The 23,350-nt window shown below is 39.0% G+C and overlaps 1 protein-coding gene across 2 annotated transcripts in view; it reads left to right on the top strand.

The window, feature by feature from the left end:
• The first annotated feature begins 490 nt into the window (after positions 1-490).
• SLIT2 (slit guidance ligand 2) overlaps positions 491-23,350 on the top strand; it is a 374,488-nt gene continuing 351,628 nt past the window's right edge. For both annotated transcript variants that reach the window (XM_033213874.1, XM_033213875.1), the window contains exons 1-4: positions 491-2,569; positions 5,222-5,293; positions 6,422-6,493; positions 17,336-17,407. In XM_033213874.1, the coding sequence (XP_033069765.1) occupies positions 2,391-2,569; positions 5,222-5,293; positions 6,422-6,493; positions 17,336-17,407 (395 nt within the window). In that variant the 5' untranslated portion in view covers positions 491-2,390. The remainder of the gene's footprint in view (positions 2,570-5,221; positions 5,294-6,421; positions 6,494-17,335; positions 17,408-23,350) is intronic.

Genomic DNA, 23,350 nt, shown 5'->3' on the forward strand with positions numbered 1-23,350 from the left:
TAGGATTTTTCTTAAATTTAAATCATAATTTCTCTGTTTCTGTCTCTCTGTCTCTTGCTGTGCTGCAAACAGTGAGCAGCCCCCTTAAGGATCGCATGGCAAAAGCTGCAGGAGAGGCACTGGCAGGGCTGTTTATTTATGAGCCGCGTTCAAAGCCGCCCTCTCCCGATTCTGCCACTGCAAACGACTACCTCCGAGCCCGGGTCACCTCTGGGGCCAAGGAGTTGGGGGCTGGGACTCGGGTGGCTCCTTCTTCGGGCAAAGTTTGCCCGGACGTGGGAGTGAGGGGGCGAGCCAGGGCGCACGGGAACGCGCGCCGCCAGCCGCCGCCTCCGCCCAGCGTTAGCAGCCCTGGCCTCACCTCTCCCCTCTCCCCCGCGAGGTGCAGGCTCCCCGAGCGCAGCCAGGGGGCGGGGCCGGGCCTCGAGGGGCGGGGTCAGGGGGCGGGGGCTCGGGCGGCTATATAAGGCCAGCGCCGGCTTAACTTCGGACTTGGTGTTATTTATTTGGAAAGCGCCCGGACGGCGGAGCTCGGCGGCGGCGGTGGTGGCTGCCGCAGACTGTGGTTAAAAAAAAGAAGGCGGCGGCGGCGGAGGAGGCGGCGGCGGCGGCGAGGGATGGGAGCGCCGAGGCGCCCAGGCGCAGGCCGTAGCTGCCGCGCTTTCTGGGCACGGCGGGAGTGCTGAGCAGAAAGGGGAGCGCCGGGGCCCGCAGCCGGCTCCGGAGGCGCGGGCCGGGTTTTTGTTTGGCTGCGCTGAGCGCCAGTCAGCCCCAGCGAACAACTCCAGTTACAACAACAACCTACCTTCCTTCCAGACAAGCGAGACTTGGGCTGCTGCGTCCGTCCTATTGTTTAGACACTTGCCAGGGGCTCCGGAGTCGGCAGAGCCACCGAGTCCCCGCTCTGAGTCGTCGCCCTCCCTCTCCCCCACCTCGCTCCCTGGAGCGGGAGGCCAGGAAAGCAGCGGGAGAGGGGAAGGGGCTGGAAGGAGAAGGACTACCCGGGACTGCGGCCGCCGCGTCAGGTGCAGCTCCTGGAGCCGGGCGGCGTCGCGACGCCGGCGGGGGTACTGCCACTGTGGCCTTGGGGGACGGGATTCAAAGCCTGGGAAAAGTTGCTGCACTTCGAGAAGGAAGAACCACTAGTGGGAGACCGCTGTGGGCCGGCCGTGGCTCTGCGCCCTCCAGGACCCGGCTCTTATTTCTTCCACCTTTGCCATCAGGTGTCTGCCGCGGAGCTGCGGTGTATCCGGGAGACAAGCGGGGCTGACACGCGCGCACACACGACTGCCATTCAGCTGCCGCCTGGCTGTGCCTGGAGTAGCGGATCCCACCCGCCCACCTGCCACTGAGCCATTCTCCAGTACGCCCCAGCAGGACGCTGACACCTCCAACCTTGGCCTTTGCCTTTCCACTCCTTCCGGTCTGCCTGGCTTTAAGTCCGCCCCCAGTCAGTCCCCACTCAGTCTTCGCAGCAGCTCTCGTCCTCCCCTTGGCCTCTTGGAGTTCCTCGCCGGGGTGCTGACTAGTGGATTTTTCTGCCCGGCTGCGGCGGCCCGACTGCCCTTTTGTCTTTTCTGCGTGACCTCGGGGCAGGTCCTGGTGCAGAGCGTCGCCAAGGACGCCGAGCGGGAGGCGGGATTGCCCAGACATCCTTCAGCGAAGTGCATGTGTGTTTGTAAACCATCCTTGGCTATCGGGAGACCGCGAGGACCGGTCCAGGCTGCGGCGGAGCCGAGGGCGGGGGAGAGGCCGCGTGAGTGAGCAGAGTCCAGAGCCGTGCGCCCCCAGAACTGCGCGTCCGCCCCGTGCGCCCCCGCGCGCCATGCCCAGTTGCCCCGCGCGTTCTGCTACGGGCCTGCTGGGCTCCCGCGACTTCTAGCTTCGGGAACCCCACTTTGATCGGGGCCATAATACCTATTGAGCTCCCCTCTTCTGCCTCGTGCCTTCCCCACTGGCATCGGATTTGCAGAAGCGTGCGTGGGATCAGAGGACCGCCCTCCCCCCCACAACCGGCTCCTGCATCTTCGTGGCCGTTGAAGACCCAGCTCTTTTACCGCCAAGTTCATCCTTGGGAGACAGAAGACGCGTGATCTCCTCTCCGCTGCTCCTGGGGTCTCCTTGCAGCCCTGGGCAGGCTGATTTATCCTCAGGACCTAAAGTTGCCCAAGGAGCTCCTGCTCTGCCAGAGGAGGGTGGAGAGGGAGGTGGGAGGCGTGTGCCTCAGTGAGCTCTACTGTCTTGTTCCATATTATTTTGTGCACATATCCCCTGGCACTCTGGGTTGTTAGCCCCGCCGGACACTGGGCCTCAGACACTGCGCGGTTCCCTCGGAGCATAAAGCTAAAGAAAGCCCCCAGTGACGGCGAGGAAGAAGGTGGCGGGGAAAGATGCGCGGCGTTGGCTGGCAGATGCTGTCCCTGTCGCTGGGGTTAGTGCTGGCGATCCTGAACAAGGTGGCACCACAGGCGTGCCCGGCGCAGTGCTCCTGCTCGGGCAGCACAGTGGACTGTCACGGGCTGGCGCTGCGCAGCGTGCCCAGGAATATCCCCCGCAACACCGAGAGACTGTGAGTATGCGCTCTTAGTCTTTCCCTCTCCCCAACCGGGCCGTGCACCCCTGCCTCCCCTGGAGGAACCTGGCAGCTCAGGGTCCTGTGCTTGGGGCAGCCCTCGCTAGCTTTCCCACATGCGCATCCTGGGGTTGAGGGCACTGGCCAGGGAAGGGCCACTGTCCAAGGAGGGGCGGGTCCCCTGGCAGCTGCGCTAGTTCTCCCTCCCCTGCTCTCGTCCCGCCACTCGCAGCTCCTTGAGGGCTGGTTTTCTGGGGCTGGGGAGCGGGTAGATAGGGGACAAGTTCTGGAGGATGCCCGGGGCGAGTGAGACGCCACTTTGTTCGCCAGACTCCATAAACGGAGTCACCTTGCGAATGCCAGCACTCCAGGTCGGTTTCACAGCCCAGTCCCCGCTCTTGTCGCAGGCTGGCGCGGAGGGGATAGCAGGGAGACTCAAAAGAGAGAAACTTGCCCTCCCCTATTTTGTGTCACCCTCCTGGGGGCGAAGGGTCATGGAGTGCCTGGGAGTGCTTCTCACAGGTCGCGGGGAGAAGGGTGCCCCAGGACGGCGACAGCTCGCATAGTAGCCGCGCGCAGCCCTCCGCCCCCCACTTCTCCGGGGGGGGAAGACGGTGTAGGCCCCAAGGGACTTGTCTCAGCGGGCGACTGCGAGGGAGGACCGTGTCCCATCCGTTAAGCGAAGTTAGTGCTGGTTCTCCAGCGCGAACCAGCCCAACCGGGTCTTACCGCTGCGGCGACCCTGCGGCGCCCGGCTGCCCGCTCCGGCCCTTCCTGCTGAACCCCTGCGTCCCCATCCACCTTTCTGGCAGTTTCTGCGCCCCTTCACGTGGCAGCAGCTCCCCTGCCTTCCCCTCTTCGCGCTCTGTTGCCCGCAGACGTCCCCGCCTCCCTGTCTCTGAGAGTCTCTAATGAAGAAGTAAATGCAGACCCGGTGTTGACGGCCCACGCGCTCCTGGTGGGGCGCTTCCAGAGTTCAGCGAAGTGGAGCATGGAGGCCGTTCTCTTTGTGAACGCCGAGGCCGCCGCCCCGCGCCAGTCCGGCCGCCCTAGGCACGTTCCGCTCTCGCGGTTGCGTGTGTACCAGGAGGAAGCGAAGGGCGCGGGGCTAGGCCGGCGGGGGCCAGCGCGTCTGGACTCCTCCCGCGGCCTTTTTGCCCCCGGGGTATTAAGGGTTTCCGGCCGTGGAGAGGAGGCGCTCCGACCCGCACGTCTCCACCCTCGCAGCCCATTGCACTTCAACTCGCCCTTCTTATCCAACCCATTTCTCTCGCCCTCAGTTTTAAGGCCCAAGTTGAGCCCCCTTTTCCTTTGCAAATGGCTCTCTACCCCCAGCCTCACTAGGTTACCCCTACTCCTTCCTCACCTCTCCGAGCTGGCCAAATCGGGACTCTACTAGGGATGCCTTGTCGGGATTCGATCCACATTTGTGTAGGGTTGGGGGTGGAGGTTATATCGAATAGCCCAACAATTTTAGAAACAACTGCATGGTACTCTGCTTAGCATGGAAAAGTGGGTTGCGTAGAAAGGAAGAGTAGCCACGCAGAATTCTGTTTTAGCATTTGTCATTTCATGCCATTCAGGACAGTTTAAGCACGAACATGTCTTACTCAACAAAAAGGGAATGCACTTGGGTGGGTGGGAGTGAAGGGGAAGCGTAGCAATTGAGTTTCAGGTCCTTGAAAAAATATACATCCTTATGAGAGATCAACAAAAAGTTTCCAGAAAATAGTTTACTGGGTGCTGACTTGTAAAATTCTATCATGGAAACAGTTTGAATACAGATTTCAAACGTGATGTTGTAGAGTCAAAGGTGATGGAGAGCTTGCTTCTATGAAGAGCATTCAAACCGCAGCAAAGCCTGGTTTTACTTGAAATGATTGGAACCAGGGCAAGTTTAGATCTTGACCTGAAATGCCAGAAAAGGAGATCGTGACTCCTGAAGGAAAAGTGCTGCAGAAATCTGAACAAAAATGTCAGGGCCTGAATACTATTCCCATTCTTGCCCCTGCTAGTAGTTTTCACTTTACAGTCGCAGCGGGGTTCCCTGAGCTGCAAATGAAGAGTTAAGGTTTTATACAAACAGACTTGTTGGAAGGTAAATGCCTAGAAATGCAAGTCTTTTAAGTGCAGTTATTTTGATGGCACTAATTTTTTTTCTGTGCCTTGGGAAGTTTCGCCACCACGCTACCTAAGGATAGTGTTCTGAATTTTTATACAATTTCTTCCTAAATAGCATGAGAAAATTGAATATTTAACCTCCTGAAGGGAACTTTTTTTTGGGGGGGATGCCTAACAATTATAGTAAAATAGTAGAATACCTGTGAAATTAATATACAATCCTTATAGAAACAAAAATGGAAAGCACTCTCCCATACACAAAACACAACAATCACACACAACAAACTTTTTTGTGATAATGTAAACCACTTCATTTTCTTGTCATATGCCAGCAAGAATGAACTTTGCAATTGTGTTGAGTCATTTTAAAAATATCCTTTTAAAGGTTATCCTCTTCTCCTTCCTACATACTTTGTACACTACTTTAGTAATTGAATTAACTTTTAGTTCTGATTTACTCTAAACTTTACTTGAAGCAGGTTCACATAGAAATAAAATGGAACTTTCACTTTCTGGTTTTTCTCTTAGGGATTTAAATGGAAATAACATCACAAGAATTACGAAGACGGATTTTGCTGGTCTTAGACACCTAAGAGTTCTGTAAGTGCATCCTCTGTATTTTTTAATAATTTTTTTAAGGTTGCATATTTTGAGTCATTGCTGGTCTCAGTTTTTATAACTATTCTGATGACAGTAACATAAAAAATTTAAAAGTTCGTGGTTTCCTTTTTTGTGTGTTTATCATTGTATTATAACCTTTAATAAAAGTTGGGGCTTTTTTTTAAGGTTGGAAGCATGCCACAGAACCAATAATCCAGAAATGACCTCAGATCTTTGTTATACCATACCCTAAGCGCTTTATGCATATAAAAATGTTGAATAGTTGTTTTCACAAAATGAATAAGTAAAAAGAAACATTTGATACTTTTAGGATTTGAAATTAACTAAAATATTTAAGTGGATCTGTATTTTATTATTAATAACAAAAGGATTCCTTTTTTTTTTTTGCAAAAATCTAATTTCAAGCATTAAAATCAACCATTCAAACTTTTCAGCAGAGTTTATAATGATCCATTGGTCATATTTTGAGTTTTTTATATTTTGTGTTTCTGTAGCTTCTATAAAATTGTTGCAATATGATTACTTCTTTAATTAGTGGGTTAAATTAGCTGTGAGTAAACCACCACTTGAGAGTCAACGTAATGTTAAATTGTTCTCACCCACAGGATTGTAAATATTGACATCCCAGTAGCCATACAGTTTTGACCATTGTGCATTCAGTGTTCTAAGTTTTAAGAGACACATTTTGGTCATTACAAATTATTCCAGTTGCTGATGTGTATCCATGTCAGAATTGAAGGATGTATATGATGAATTACTGTATTTTGATTCTTTGGTGAAGTTGAAAAACAGTGACCAAAAAAAGCTATCAAAGCTTCAGTGTGAAGGATTACTCTTCAGATACACTATTAGTTTAAGGGTCAGAGTTTTGACCAGTAAATCTCATGAGAAACTGCATTGGTATTAAGTTTTGTGGTGCGGACCCTGCTATTTCCCTTCCATGAGTACACTCAGATATATTATTATTAAATTTGATATTGGATCTCAACTCAGAGCAAAATTTAACTGTATAAAGGGAAAGAGTTTACAAGTCTTCAGTTGCTGAATTGAAATTTATTCAGATGGTGAGTGGTAACATTAAGAAGCATGTTATATTTTGCATTTCAGTCAGCTTATGGAGAATAAGATTAGCACCATTGAAAGAGGAGCATTCCAGGATCTTAAAGAACTAGAGAGACTGTAAGTATTTTTAATTCCAAAGTTATGACAACATAACTGTGTTTTAAAAAAACACTTAAATTTCAAGCATCATGTCTTCAATTTCATGTCTTAGGTTTTGAAAATTTGCAGAAAAAGGAGGGTGAATCAGTGGTTTTCAGACTAACTTATGACAAATACAGTTCCTGAATAAATAGTTCTAACTTGTAATTAAGCTCAAAAACACAGTGACTTTTCTGAGACATGTATTTCCTTGATAATCATTGCTTTGGTACTTCAAGATGTACAAGCATTTCTTATTCTTCATTTGATTTGTTTTATTTGCTCATGTAGGAAGAAAGGTGGTACTTTTATTTGCATTAATGGTGCATTAGGGAAGAGAGAAGTTTTGCTAATCGTTATTTTCATTTTCATGGTGGTGCTTTGTGTGTCATCAGTGACATTTGATGAAATATTTTATGTTTTACTGATAAAGATTTGCTTTTTGATATTTAGCATGGTGAACATTGTTATTGTTAATACGTTCCACAGTTGTATTTTATTCTATACTAGCTTCAAAAATATTTATTCTGGAAAAAGAATCTAAAGATTATGAAAGTAAGAACTGTGTTGTCATATTGTGGTCATTCAAAGTTGGTTTCCTTCCCAAGAAGATTAAATGTAGACTTCAGATTTTAAGATACTTTTTTTACATATTACTTGAGGACTTTAAAAATGTTTGCAGTATATATCTGCAAAAGACAAAACCTCTGTCTGAAATAATTAAGATAAATTACAGACTTTTTAATTCCAAGTATGAATTGTATGTTTTACATGTCTTGATTATTCAGGTTTGATATGTTTGCATTTTGAAGGCAAAGAAAAGCTCTAGTAAAGGCAGCAACAATTATTTTAATAAGTTTTCATGCCTGCCTTAATAATCACTTTAAGTAAAAATATTTTTTTCAAGAAATAATAAAATCTAATGTTCATTTTAGGCTTAATACATATTCAGGTTCACTGGGCAAAAGGGCAGAAGTTAATTCCCTGTAATTATCCATAAGAAGAAAAATGGTTTGTCCCCTTCCAAGATATTTATAAAAGTAAGACTATATTTTTATCACCTCAAGTAAAACACAGAAATGTCTACTTTATTTTACTATTAGTCTTTCTCTATGATAAATATTACAATACAAGGACTGTAATTGTGGAATTCAAAATAAATTTTAAATCACTACTTTCAACTAATTTTAGAGGTAAATAAAAATTGGTAAACATTTGGTTGCATTCATAACAAAGCTTATAAGTTCATAGCCTATCTCTAAATATATAAAAAATACTCTAGAAGTATTTATTGTTTGATCTCCTTCATAGACTGTATGATTAGCTAATTCCTAGTAAGTAACTTGCAAAGATATTTTAATCTTTAAGAAAGCATCAATATAATTCAAATGTTTGCTAAAATGAATAGATTATTTAAATTGTCATTTAAACTTTATGTTTTCAAGAATAACTTTTAGTCATCACAGGAAAGTATCTTGAGTTTGGTTGCTAACTTCCAAACCATTGAAGGAGTTTTGATGGCTTTTTTTGCGGTCTCTATTTTGGTTATATGGTTGTTTTACATATTTTCAGGAACACTAGAACTAAACAGACTTTCTCATTCTTTTTCAAGTCACTTCAGAGTGTTGTCTGAGCTTTCATCTTGAATAAATTAACTTTTCCTAAAACTTATTAACCAGATGCTATAGGCCCTGAAATTTGATTAGAGTTGTAAGTAGGTACTATGTTTTGCCTTTTACTTCCTCTGGGAGTGTCACTTCATCTCAGAACAATTTTCTATTCTACTAAGACTAAGTCAGATGTTTCAGAGTGGGAGGACGATTTGTAATTTTGAATGAAAACTAATATATATGCAGGACTTCTTTAAATCACCCCAGCTGTTGGCCAAGAGCAAATATTTCATATTTGTGAGGAAAAGCTGAGAAAATTCCTTTTGTTTACAACTGCCAAGTCCATCTGATGGAAGCACATTGTTATCTGACAGCCAATTCATCTCCTTGGGACTCTGGAATTCAAAACCATTTCTTAGGAACATTGTGGATACACTTTTCAATTATTTATTATTTTTTAAATACATTAAATGGTAAGGCAGGTTTGCTAAGGAATGCATTCAAGTTATTGTGAAACAAACTATTTTAAATTTTGTTCAGTGTATTGATTTAAAACATTAAAAACAAAAAACCAAACTACCCAGAGAGTTCCGCAATCAAACTGCTACGGCCTATGGTATATATCTTTATTTTAGTTAGTGTCATTAACACCAAAAAATTGCTTGCTTTTTCAAAAAGCTGCCAGAGACAATGTGAAAGGCAAGAAGAAATCAATAAATTAACTTTTTACTATGTATTGTATAAATTTATATGGTTTTTAACAATTTAGTTGTGAAATTTAAAATTGGAACTCCAAATTATGAAAAAGGTGTACAATTAGGTTTTTGTTGTAAATCCCATTTATATACTGAATAGTGATTTAATTTTTATTCCTTGTATAGAAGAACAAAATAAAATAAAAACATTAATTTTATTCGTGTGTAATTTATGGTTTTAAGTTGTTTTCATTTTACAATGATAAAACAATTATAAATTACATTTTGTGAATATTTCATAGTTGTAAGTTTTTCTTTTTATTTTATTTTATGTTGATGGACTTTAACTTGATCTATAGAAAAATCTGAAAACAGAAGATAAATATCTGTACCTTTTTAAAAAATTCAGCTTTTTAGTCCGCAAGAAATAGTCATGTTGTTGATTTGAATTTAATTGTAGCATGGAATGACAAAGTCATTATTTGCAAATCAAAGCATTATAGCTATAAAAGATAGTTTTCCCTTTCAAAGAGTGGATGAAACACAACATTTTCAGATAAACCGTCAAGAAGGAGTTAATAGTAACATACCTCCTCCTTTCCTTTCTCCTCCTCTCCCTCCTTTCCTTCTTTTCTTCCCTTTTAGTTTCTTTCTTCCTTACCTCTCTAACTAGCTCCTTCCCTCCCCTGCCCTTCATTCTCTTGCAACATGAGATGACACATCATTGTCAGAATGTGGTTATGCATCACTGTAAAAGGAGGAAGTTGTAATGATGTCTGCATACCATGAGCACATATTATTTTCTGTTTTGACAGTTTGTTTCTGCACTCTCAGACCTAACATGTGCAGAGTCATATTTCCTAGGATGCTCTGTATTGCCAGCGGTACCTGTTTTTCTGGGATGAAAATGAAGCCTTCAGAATGTGCCTCATATAGATTGTATTAGCAGAGCTCCTATTGCTTAATCAAAAAAATTTTCAAATGAAATGTGCTATACCTAGATGGCCAGTTAATTCAGTGGAAATTCAGAAAAAAAGGTCACATATAAGCTGCAGTAAGGATCAGGACACTTAGGAAGTATATTTCTTTTATATACCTCAAGGAAGATACTTGTGTATATCTGCAATAAATTCTCCATGCAAAATTATTAATTTGAGATTTTTTTGAGGCTGCATAATGTCCTAGAGGGTTAAAAAAATAACACTGGGACCCAGCAACGCTGTGGGCTTGTGTAAAATTCTGTTGTTCACACACGGTTTATGGGATTAGATACTACAGTCATTCAGTTCTATTTTATGGCCTTTTAGGGGGACCCAGACCATGTCGGGGTTCCACTAGTGAAAATAATCTTCTTTTGAAAGTTCCTTGATAATACAAATGCAAAAGTATGGGAAAGTTTTTGAAAATTTTTAGGGTTGTTATGGGACATTTTATTATTTACTCTAAGACTGAAAAGTGAAATGCATATATGCCTAGGTTATGTTGGTAAGAATCAGTAGCATACTTTAAAAAGTCTTGGATATGAGGCTTTGTGTGAACACTGAAACCATCTTATACCCTTAAAATAAGGAAATTGTGGAAATAATAAAGGCAAGCGTGTGGAGTGTTCATCTTTCCCCACCAATACTTAGTAAATGTGTGCTTTTAAGACCAATACTGCTTTAACTTCTCCTAGTGTTAGTATAATTGGGTTTGAAATGACATTTTTCCCACTAGCTTTGTCATTTGATACTCATTTATGCTTGAAAATGAGCTCAGAAAATATTATTATGATAAAGCCATGTAAGGAATCTTGAGCAGTCAAGCTGTTAACTGAGACATTTAAATTTTCCACCAAGTTGATATAAAGAAAATATTCTTTTTAAGTTAGAAAAGTCTAAGTCCCTTTACAGTGGAGCCTACATTTGACTAAACACTACATTCTAATGAGATGGTATGTAAAAGACACATTTGTTTAAGGTGATGCTGAATTAGTTCTCCCTGCATACACATACCACTCCTAAGCATGGCACAGACAGTGTGAGTGAGGCTGAGGAGGTATGATGTGGTAGGGTTTTTGTTGTAGGTCTTTACACATGAGTTCAAGTAGAGAATATGTTGTGGAACAGGTCTGAAAGAAAGCATCATTTATCCTCTGTTCATCAAGGATCTGGACATATTCTCTGTTCATCAAGGATTAGTCTCTTCTGACTAATCCGACAAGTTTATAGGCAACACATAACACATACCTTTTCTTAACAGAACGACAGTCTAACGGTGCTAATCTCCTTGGAAAAGAATGCAAGCCCATCTCAAAAGAATTGTTTTCTGGTATCTTTCCACACACGTTTAAAATCATGGCAGTCATTTTCTTGGAAGGTCTCTTTAAAGGACACGTCAAACTCTGTGACAGAGGCTGAGTATGCACATAGCATAAAATATAAATGTTCTAAAATATATGATAGCCATTATATGCCAGTAATGTTCACCTATTTATAAGCAACGTGGTCGATTTTAAATTAGGTTTACTGATGCTAGTCATGGAAAGCTTTAATCCCTGTGCACTGTTACAAGTTTAGCAGAACATTGAATCCATCTGAGAGAGTTTCTCATGCAACGTTTTTTATGGGCCTTGAGGTTGAATGGTGGTGAGAAGGCCCGTTTGCTCTTTGTGGACCATTTTATGAATTCTGAAGCAGTGAGGGTGTTTATTTTTCCCACATCTGTTTTGGGTCCTCTTTTGTGACAGTGTTTGCTGGATGCCGTGTCCTTTATACCTCCCCTGAAATGAGTAGTTTAGTTTGCACTGTTACAATGTATTTGTGGAAGTAGCCAATGTCAAATATTTTACGTTTAATTCCCTCTCTCATTTCTTTTGGATACCTTTCTGCTTGAATTATGTCTTCTAGACTGAATTTCACAACTTCACATGGAAAGAGAGACATTTCTGCATGGACTTCATATATATTGCCGTGACCTTTTTTCAAACCAAGTGTTACCTGCTGCTGGAAAGCATATTGATGAAAATGCTTTCAGAACGAAAACTCGATAATAGGGCTGTGATTTGATCTCATCAATATTGCTTTACTATAATATTTACAGAAAATTATTTGGATGTCCTCTCGACAAGGTCCATACACTCTGAGCACAGATGGACAGTTTGGGAGCAGTGGCTCTGTGCTGCTGTTTGAGGTTCTAGAGTAAAAGCACAGAATGTGGATTATCTAGAAATCTCTGTTCTTCGACATCTTATTTTATCTGCTGATGCTTGGTGTCTCATGGAACACCAGGCAAATACACATTGGTTGTACTGTTGATTATGGTTTCTAACCAGATATAAGCTCCCCTTTCTCCTTTTGAAATCAGAAACGTTAGGGAAGAGTGGTATCAGAAAACCCTTGGTTTCAATTCCACTGAGTGATCTTGATCACCTTGCTTCATCTTTCAAAATTTCAGTTTCTTCATCTTTAAAACAGGGATAATCATGATATCTCATAGTGGCAATAAGTATGATAATGTACATAGCTTCACAAAATGCTGGGCACAGAGCACTTAAATAACTATTATTCTGCATTTCAACATACCTCTCTTATTTCTCAATCGCTGAGTTTAGGAATTATTTTATCTTAGCTGCTGAAGTGTATGTATGATCCATTTGGCTTGTTACAGTCATAGTTACATTTTAAAAAAATGTTTTTCCTAACATAGTATATGGTCAACAGAAGAGATGTGAAGAAAAGGTAAACAACCCTTCAATGGTTATTTCAGAGTATTTTTCATAGTCTCTCTGAATATGTAGAGAAATACCAGGAAATAAGGGGACAAAAGAGGGAGGAATATTTTGCTAATAAGTGTTGACATCCCTAGCAAGGAATACAAGGGATTAAGTTATCATTGAAATCACTGCTGAAAATGTAAACTTTATGTTATTTACATAATGCAAAATAAATTTTAAGATCCGTGGTTTGAAAATGTTAGAATAAAAACATTTTTATAAGAGAAGTCAAAATTTACCTGAGAAGGTGGCAAAAGAGGGGGCTAAATAGTTTTACACTTGATCATTCATGTAGGGGAAATAGGAGGTTAGAAATGGTAGGCTTTAAGCCAGCATTTTTCAAACATTTATTACAGACCTAGCACACTGCTAAAAAACACTTTATATTTACACTGACAAGTATATAAGGAGCACAAAATTTTACTAGCTTTGGTAAAACTGTTCTCATATTATGTTTTGAATTAGATGGAAGGTTGTGAACATTAATTGAATTTAGGTGGAAGTTGCAAAAAGTAAGAGACTATAACCTCTGCTAAAGGACAAGGGTCACAGACGCAGCTGGCAGATAATAATTCAAAACAATGTTTGTCAATATGTTCAGGCTGCCCTTCAAATTGAGATTGTTAAGAATCAGTATTTGAGAGGCCAGTGGTGTTTTGTGCGATGCAGAAAGATCATTCACTCCTCTGAAAGTCAGACTCAAAAATAGCTGGTAGCACAGAGCAAACAGTTACTGGAATCCCTTCTCGTCTTTGCCCTGGGAGAAAGTATCTCAGAGACATACATTACACACCTTTCTGAAACTGCAAATTGGCATCTAGAGAATTATCAAGCGTTTCTGGAATCTTATGGGCAGATTCCATCGAGGGGTGAGGACACATGACTTAGATATCACTATATCTCTGTCTCTTCTTTGACACCATTGAGTGTCTATGCTCTGAACAGTGATAATTGACTCACCTGGTCTGTTTAACAAAGCTAATTTATGTTGGCTCCCGTAAATAATCCTCTGTGATATCTTTAATTCACTACATGCTGTTTCCTGTTCTGGAACCATCAGATTTAACTTCAACTCATTTATGTTAGAGATCTTATTCTGACACTATCATCTTCAAGCTGTTAAGCAAATTTCTGTCACATTAAAAGCTAGGCTACTTTTTCTCTAGCTCTGTTTAGCAATTGTTATATACCTTAATAGTCTTTAAAATAAGTTTAGATTTTAAATAAGTGTTCTTTAGTTTAAGGATTTAATTTCTGGTGATTGTACAAGCATCCTATCTTTATTTAATATTTTGAAAGTTTTGCTTTTTATGTTAATGTTTGTATAACCATTCAGCCTTAGTATGGATGGAAGAGAGAATAGAAAAAGTGGAGCCAAAAGTGTCTTGATACTGCTTTAAAGACAATAAAAAGGAAACGTATACTGTTTTGTTGTATCCATATTACCACATTCCTTACTGTTATCTGTCTTTTTTGTGTGATACCACCTTGTCTTATCCTAAAAACAGAAATGTATCTGGTGGGTTTAGACATATAAAGATCACTCATAATAACTTTCCTGAAATAATTATAAACTACTTGAATTCAGAGAGGAGTGCTTCATATATATTTTCATTTTTTTTTTCTGAAATTTAAAATACCTAATTTTCAACAGGTGTTTAAAACCATGAGATGAACACAGAGCTAGCTTTATAAAAAAATAAAACTTTGTTTTATTTACAGTTGCTTAGTTCATAGATACCTAAGAAATGGATCAAATATATCTATGTTTTGCCTCAGGGAATATAGGTGAAAAGGAAAGCTTCAGCATTATATTATTCTGAATTATTGTTTAGGAATGTTTAGACTGTATTTTTTCCAGAAGAGTGATTCAGAGGGTATGTTTTAGTGTCACACCACCTTCATTCAGGCCCTAGCTTTATGTCTTTGAACTCTGCTCTTCTCTCCAGAACAGCAGTGAGAATTGTACTTACTCACGGGGATGTGGTGAAGAGTGAATGAGATAACTTGTATAAACCTCTCAGAATAGTGGCCATCACCTAGTAAGCTTATTACTTACACAGTGAATTAGAATATGTGTTAGCTACTACTTACACAGTGAATTAGAAACCACTGGGAATAAGAAAAGGATAATAATTAAGAAAAAATAACACTTCTGTATCCAACCTGAAAAATCTGCTTTCTCACAATATATGAAACTATACTGATGTAGACTCATTAACAAGAAAGCTGCTAGCAGCTGTTACTCACTTATATATCTGAATTTGTTTAAAGACATTGAATTCTTTCCAGCTTCTAGGTGATGTTGAGAATCACATCACCAAGGATGTTGATGGAATGGAAAGGAGGAAACTACTGTCTGGGACATGTGAAAGCAGGTTTGACAGCCAGAGAGTGGCATCAAACTCAAGGCAGGTGCCTCAGGGAGAATGCCAGAGGAATGTTGGCTTAATACAAAATGTAAATGCTAGGGCCTTGCTGAAATATATCAAAATACTACACAGTGCTGTTCTCATTCAGCGTTTCCTAAGAACCTACTAAGGGCCAGAGATTAGGAAATGTTGACTGAGAGCAGGCTGCTCTCTTTGGCTTTTCATATAGTTCAAAACTTACTAAGTGCCAGGGAAGAAGGAAGGGAATACAAAGATTTAGTCTTTATGCTTGAAGAGCTCACAGTCTAGTGGGAAAGGGACCAGTACATGAATAAATGTTACACAGTGTAAGGGACCCTTACTTATCAGATGCTGTGGGGACACAGCCAAGAGAAGCACTAACTTTTTGTAGGAGAATCAGGGGAAGGTTCACAGAGGATGTAAGAAAGTACCATTTGGAGAAAAGGAGAAGCACTTCATAAAGAGAACTGCCTCTGCAGGACCCAGGGGCTTGCTCTGGCTAGAGAATAACAAATGAAGCTGGTAAATCTGATGGTTTGGATCACATCATGAGAGCACATTTCTGCTGTCTTAGAAATTGGAATTGGCTCTTTGAACAATGGAGGTCCTTCCAAGAGTGGTTGCACTCCTAGAAAAAAATCTCATTACCACTGTTGCAAATATTTGTAATCTGTTTTTAGAGGGAAGTATAACAAAGTAACAATCTGCATTTCATTGAAATTGTATAATGCTAGACTTTGGAAGTACACTTTCTTCAAAATCATACCTAACAGAGAACCAATAAATAAAAGCTTTTGATTTGACTTTAAATTTTACCTTGTTATGTGCTTCATTCAAAAAAATAGTGTAAGTGGGAAGTAAATTCACTCTTTTACCACTAATTTTACTATTTGCCCCTACTTGTCTTGGCATACTTTTTATTAGTGTGCATTTTATTAGGGCCTGAGGATGTTTCTGTAGATGACCAACTTCCTTCTGAGTTCACATAAAGTTATGGTGCCGTCATTGCTTCATGGCATTTTTTAGAAAGGAAAGAAGTTCTGAAGTTTGCCTGGTCTAGCTTCTCACTTACAAACAGGATTTTTAAAAATTATATCATTTTCCAAAAAAAAAAAAAACACAACTCATAGCCTCTGCTTGAATACATTTTGAGATAAGGAGTTGAGAGTTTCCATTTCTTAATAGCTAGTTCTTAGAAAGGTCTTCTATATAATTGAATTTCTTAGGAGTTACAACCAGGGGGCCCATGTCTGCCCTCTGGAGACTAAATAGTATAATTCTGCATCTGCCCGATGACCCTTTCAATATGTCAAGATTGATATGCCCTCTTTTCCTGTCCCTTTTAATATTTATCTTTAAAATTTAAGAAATACCTCTGCTTTCCTCAGTGTGGCATTACTTTCTGGAACTATATCCAGAAGCTATACTATGTAATATGCCTCTATCCCTCTCGAGCTAGGCAGCTTGTAAGTCATTTGAGTGCAAAATGTTACATCAGCTCTTTATCGTTTTATTTAGATTTGGGAAAAGCAGAGAAATAGACAGTTATTTTAAATTAAATGTTAAATTGTACACTTAAAACAGATGGGATTGGGATATGACTACATCAGAGATAGTATTTGCCCACTCTTTCTTTAACAGGTGTGCATACCAAGCATCAGGGCTTAAATTGAGTTAGAGTTGGAATCACACTCTTCTTTAAAACATTTACAACATTCCAATTTACTTAGACATTTGAAAACATTACTTAAACAGATTTGACACCACTATTAGTTATACTGCTGAGCCTTAAATTCAGTTAAGGATTGGAAGCTGTGGGTTGAGGTTTGAACTCTGGGTTGGTATTCTCCTGATTTTGCCTATGGGACAAATCATGCTGACAATTTCTCATGCCTTTTTTTTTTTTTTTTCTCCCAACTAAATGAAAAGCTAACAAAATTAAAATTTCCATCTCCCCACAATTCCTTGGCTGAGATTTTAGGCCAATTGGGACTGTGTATGGATTATTTTAGACACCATTTATTGTGGTATTTCTGCTGGATATTGAAGTCACCTACCTTAGGCGCCTAAGACTGAGTCACAAAAATCCTTTATTGTTGTGTATATTCTGGTTGACTGATGTTGCACAGGCTTTGAGTTTGGAGTTTAGACCCCAGTAATCATCATCATAGTAAGCACAAATGAAAAACTGCTTTAAAGAGTCATGTAACAAAAGGTGTAACCAACTTTTGATTTGCAATGCTTGAATTCTCTTGAATGTCATTTCATTCTTTTCTGAAATACAGGATGAGGCATGACACTACCAAATCACAGTCTCATTGTTGGGTATTTTCTGTGTAACATAAGCTTTGTTTTTGTTTTCTCTAAAGGCGTTTAAACAGAAATCACCTTCAGCTGTTTCCTGAGTTGCTGTTTCTTGGGACCGCGAAGCTATACAGGCTGTAAGTAGACACAAGTAGTTATTGTTGCTTTGGGTAGTACCTGGTGTTTTATTAAATGTATTTTGGATCTGTTTCTGTGTGCTTTCCTGGAATCTATGCATCAATAGATTAATGGATTAAAAGTTTGTGTTTTTTTTCTTTAGGAAATTTATGATTTGTTTTCCAGTGGTTAAGTTGTTTTATTTGGTTAGGATTTAGCGGTTTATGTATGTGATACGGTAATTGGATTATTATTATTATTTTTGGTAATGTGACGATGGCAAGATTTACCTACTTTTTAATGGAAATGTTTGATTAAGTTCTGAAGGGAGAAAATTGCTACTGTGCTTCCTCTTAAGAGGAAGCTGGCAGTGTGTTCTTGTAAAGTTGAGATTTTTAATGTTAGCTTTTTTGGTATTGTTTCTGGGCTCAAGTAGTAGTGTTTATTAGTCCGAAAATATTATTATAAGGTATTTAAAGAGGGCTGTAAATTTCCTCTTAAATGTTTCCTTTAAAGCCAGAATTTCAGCCTCTGCAATATGAATGACTGTGTGGCAAGGTTTTCATATTAAATGCGTCATAGACTATTAAAGGAAGTAATTCCTTAAAGGAGCATAATGTGAGTATTAGGGGGAATCACTTTTTCCTCCCTGGAATGCTTTTGCATTGACCTAATGTGTAATAGTGAAAACACATTTTTGAAAGCATTTAAAATGAGATTTTCAGCCATATGAATGACTTTGTACAGATGGGAGATAAGCTACAAAGTTTTGGAAAAATAAATAGCAATGATTCTTGAGGTACATGCATGTTGTGAAAAAACTGCTAGGATGTATAGAGTAAATTGCTCCATTAGCCCCCACCTGGATGGTGGGAGTCCCATATGGTACTATTTGTAGAGAAAGTGAGCATATTTCCTTTTTCTGAATTTGTCTTTGTAGCCTACTAGTTCAACATAGTTATCAATTCCAGAAGTAGGAGGACTGTCCTCTCATACTCTTCACCCCCAAGAATAGCCAGGATCTTTGTTCATGTCCTCCTGAAACCTTAACAACCTTAACTTACTACGGGGAGGTATTCCCCAGCTGACGGACCAGATCTTCTCTCCAGAGTCTTTCCTGACTTTGTTCCTCTAAGGATAGTTAAAATCACCTGACATTTTTCTCTCCTTTTTTTGTGTTCCCTGCTGCTCAATTGGCCCAATTTAAGTAAATTTTAAAACTCAAATAAAGAAACTTTGGAATTGCGTTTTTAACAAAAATTATCTAAGAACTATTTTTACTAAGGAAATAGGATGTAGGTTTGCCATAAAGATTATATGTATGCATATCAGTAGATAATTATATCTAAATATTTATGCTTAGTTTCTAAAAAGGGTCATAGAATTGGTTTTGATAGTATTTCACTTTCAGCTTTAGTTACCGTTGACTGAGGAGATTTTTTAAGGACGCGACTTGGATTAATTTCCCCAGTTTAAGGTAGTTTAATCCATTGCAGAATCCCTCATCAGCAAATTATATTCTGCTTGACATTTTGCCCTCTTTGACAATATCACATAGCAGACTTAGAGATTTTTTTTATCTTTTGTTATGATTTTATAACTTTATGCAGCAGCTATATGAAAAAAGACTTGAAATCTTTAAGTGAATTAAAGAAACAGAATCCATAAACCTATGACAGCATTTCCTAATTAATTAAATGTGTGTTGGAAAATGGGGACACAGGCAACTAGAAAATGTGTTCGGATTTTTTAATGTGTCTTTCTGGCTCAAAGGATTTGTCCTGGGGAGTAATAACAGCTAAAGCAATGTTTGTTAGGTGGAACTGGTTACAAGATGTGAATATTTCTATGTTTCAGAAGTTATATAACTTGATGGCTTAGCATTCAATATTGACCAAGTGTATCTCTTTACATGAGATTTGACATCAGATTTAGGCACTGGGTGTACATAGAAAACTAGAGGTGGAATTTTTATTTGCATCCTCAAGTCAGGAATCTTAATTTGAGTTAAGAAACTGTTGCCTCATCTGAATTAGACTTAGGTGAATTGTTAAGAGTGCTTTTTCTCTCGAGAGGATAAGTTATAAGCTGCATGTGACCACTTGTTTATGATGGTGATTATTAATTAAATTAAACAACTGCCATTGGAAGTCTTTAATAAACAAAGGAACACACACTTGTGAAGCTGACTACTGGCTAGTGTAATTATGAAAAGCAAGGGTGCAAGTTCACATTTTCTTCATATGATACAGATGCCTAGTAGCTCACCTGAAACAAATATTCTAGCAGATGGGAAAATGTGCACAAACCTATATGCACAACATCCTTTATAATGCTCATTTAAAAACATAGTTTTTTCACAAGAAGGACAAGTAACAGAACAAAGGATATGCAATTTTTGACAAATAATGGGGAAAAATGATAGGACAAGGAAAGTATTTGATAGTTGATATATATATGATTGTTTTATAAATATATATAAAAATATATAAGTATATATGATATAAATGTTTATAGAATATATATTTTGACATTTGTATAATATATATAATTAAACATAATATATAATATATGTAATATATATAATTTATATTTATATATATTTATATATAAATTTATAATTATATATAATTTATATTATATATAATTTATATATATATATATATATATAATATATATTATATATAATTTATATATATATATATATAATTTATATATATAAAGCAAGCCATAGTTGCCCCTACTGTCTAATGCAGTAGAGGCATACTATATGCAGAACTCATAAAAAAACAAATTTAGGATTTACTTCCTCTGTATAGGTTGTTCTGAGATACAAATTAATATTTCAATTTCTTTGTGTTCTTAGTTATTGTATATTTTATTCATACTTAACATTATGTTTTCCCAGGTATATCACTAATTTAAAAGTCTACTGGTTTAATATATAGTTTATACACAGAAGTTTGATTTTTCACATTGTTTGCTTAGATTAAAGCTTGTTGGATATACTGGACCTTGTGTTGCTTTTCTTTGAGCTTTGGAATAAATAATCACCATTTGACTAGTGGCTGAAAATAAGATACCAGGGGAAGAAGCACACATGCTTTTCACAGACTCTAAATGCAATATAAAAGAAAAGGAGGGTATCCTGTATATGAATTATGATTCGACACGCTTGGTTGCTGCTAGCGGCCAAATATGCTTTTCCTTTGCTGTCTGCTCCAATTTCTCTTTGGACGGGTTGAGAGAGCATTGCATGTTCAGGTCAAGATGTTTGCTCAGAAATAGTAGTACAGTTGCAGCTGTGTTTGTTGGAGTAGGAGACTAGTTTAAATAGCATTACCATTTATCCAGTCCATTAACAGAACTCTGTAAAATAATACCAACTCTGCATAAACTACAGGACAGTGTAATAAAATTACAAGTACTTGTTGACAGATGGAAAGTGTAAGTAAAGGGAAACTAAAATAAGGGACGATAGGTTGGAGGTTAAAAAAGAAAAAAAAAGCCAGCATGAAGTTTTCTTAACTTATAGACTCTATCGTCCCCTTTGCTCCTCCTCCAAAATCAAGGTTGCATTTTTATTGTGAACCTAAGAGGAGAGGAGATTATTTTTAAAGAAATCTGGAGCTGGTTAACTGAAGAAGAGATTGCAGGGAATTTTGAAATAGTTGATTATGATTGATTGAAATTTATGAGTACTAATACAAATCTTCCTGAAAAGTGTAATCTTAAAAGAGGCTTAGGAGTAAGTGATTCACACTTTCTGTTGGGTTTGCGACTACTAATCTGGACTCATTAAAGAGGAATTTCATTGGTAGTACTGCGGTTAGACATTTGGTTATAAATATTTGTTTTGTGGTTTTCGGTTTATTTCTTTGAGTATATTATATTTACTGAGACGTCTAACATAAGCCTAAGTATCCAAAGCACTTTTTAGAAACTCATTTTTCACTTTTATCTGCCAAACCAAACCAAAACTAAACAAACAAACAAAAAGAACTGCATCTGTCCCAGGGACTCATTTTCTCTACTTCTTTGAATAAAAACTTTTTACTTCTGGTTCTCAAGTGTCATTCATTATTCCCCAGTGAGTTTTGGAGCGACTAAATTATCTAACATTAGGAATGATATTTTTAAGGCCAAGAACTCTCTTTATGGCCTAGTGAATACTTACCTGAGACAAATAGATTTTGACTGCTTGATTTCATTGGCCGGGTCATAATTCATTATCTGTCAGATAGGATCTCAGATTCTCAAAATTGCTTTTGATAACTATAATAATTGGGACTTTCTTTCTTAAGAGGAAAACTTAATTTTTTATTAAGGTAATAAATTAATTTGTTCAGCCTAAAAATATATATAATTAAGCTGTCTTTATTTTCCTTTCCATCACTGCCATAGGAGGGGCCTTAGTTTTTGTTTCTTTAATAGTTATAAGAGCAACACAAGTTCATCGTTAAAAAGATTTAGGAAAATCAGAAAAAAATAGAAAATAGGAAGTAAAAATTATCTATTATATCACTACGCAGATATAGCCATTACTATACTTATCAATTATTATCTTAGAATTATTTTCATGATTATGCATATAAATGCTACTTAGACGTGTATTATGAAAACTTTTTTTTTTTCTTGTATCCCCAGGGTCTAGTATAAGGCTTGACCTTTAGAAGCTCTCATTAAGTGTTTGATGTATTGAATTAAATCTCTGTTGGGTTCAGGATTTGTAACTTGAATGAGCAAATAGTAACTCTGAGACAGCATTATAAATAATGGAGAACCAAATTAAATTTAAAGGATAACTTAGTCAATTAAATGTTTGATCCCCCTAGGTTTCTCAAACATTGAAGTATTTCAGTAGATACAACACAGTCAAAATGATCCATTTTTCACCTAAGCAAAATATACCTTAATTTAATAAAATGTCATATAAAACTAACTCCCTAGCTCTTGGATGTTGATTTAGTCTCATAGGTTTCTTGGAGTCAACCATAAAAGCAGGATACAACAGAGGAGCCCGTGTACAAATTTCTCTTGAATTAATTTCTGCCAGCTCTGATTAAAGTGTGGACTACTAGAGGTGTCAGGTGCCATAGTTTCCTGCTTCATTTTACTCTTGGCCTGTTTGGCCCCTGCCACAATAAATCCGACAGTGGTTGTGCAGGAATTGCAGGTTGCAGTTGCTACGGTTACTGTTGTTCAGCCAGACCGACATCATTACTCATCTAGCGCACTGCCATGATAGCTACCGCTGGTTTCTGTTGCTGAGACTGCCAGGGAGCTTCGTGTGCTAAGGGTGAAAGTTCTGTCGAAGGTGGCGTCTGTGTTCTAATTTGGTGTAAGGAAACACTATATGAATTATCTACTGATACTTTGCTAAGGGGAACAGATTGACTCTGTATTAAGAGAGAGAAAACTTACGAAAGTGTTCACTGTCAGTGATTAAAACACCAAGTCCTTCATTACTTAGGTAACTTATTAATTACTTAGTGGGCCCAAGGGACTCTGTTTTTGCCACTTAAAAAATAGAGACATACGAGGAGTATTGCATTTAAAAAGATTACCACTGTATAACCAAAACTTTATTTTCAAATAGGTAGACAACAGACTTGATATATGGATATCTGAACACAGCTCAAAATAGCCATTACCACTTGTCATGAAAGAAATAAAAGTGCAAAGCCCTGAGCAGGACCTACTTTTACTTTTATTTTTTAAATCAACGTGTAATCCTGTGATTTAAATGTTCTAAATCCAATGAAGATTAAGATTATATTTGAGATTTTGCCAGCTCTAGTGTTTATGGTTTTTACTTCAAAGGGATTACTGATAGACTTGTTGCTAAAGAAAGCCAACAATTGTCCAGTTTCTGCTGTTGCCAGCATACAGAGTGGGCCTTCTGAGTGTGAAATCCACAGCATAGATCATAGCCTAAGAAAATCAAATGCAAGAAGGTTTTT

The sequence above is a fragment of the Trachypithecus francoisi genome, unplaced genomic scaffold (genome assembly GCF_009764315.1).
Source record: "Trachypithecus francoisi isolate TF-2019V2 unplaced genomic scaffold, Tfra_2.0 Lachesis_group1, whole genome shotgun sequence".
Taxonomy (NCBI): Eukaryota; Metazoa; Chordata; class Mammalia; order Primates; family Cercopithecidae; genus Trachypithecus; species Trachypithecus francoisi.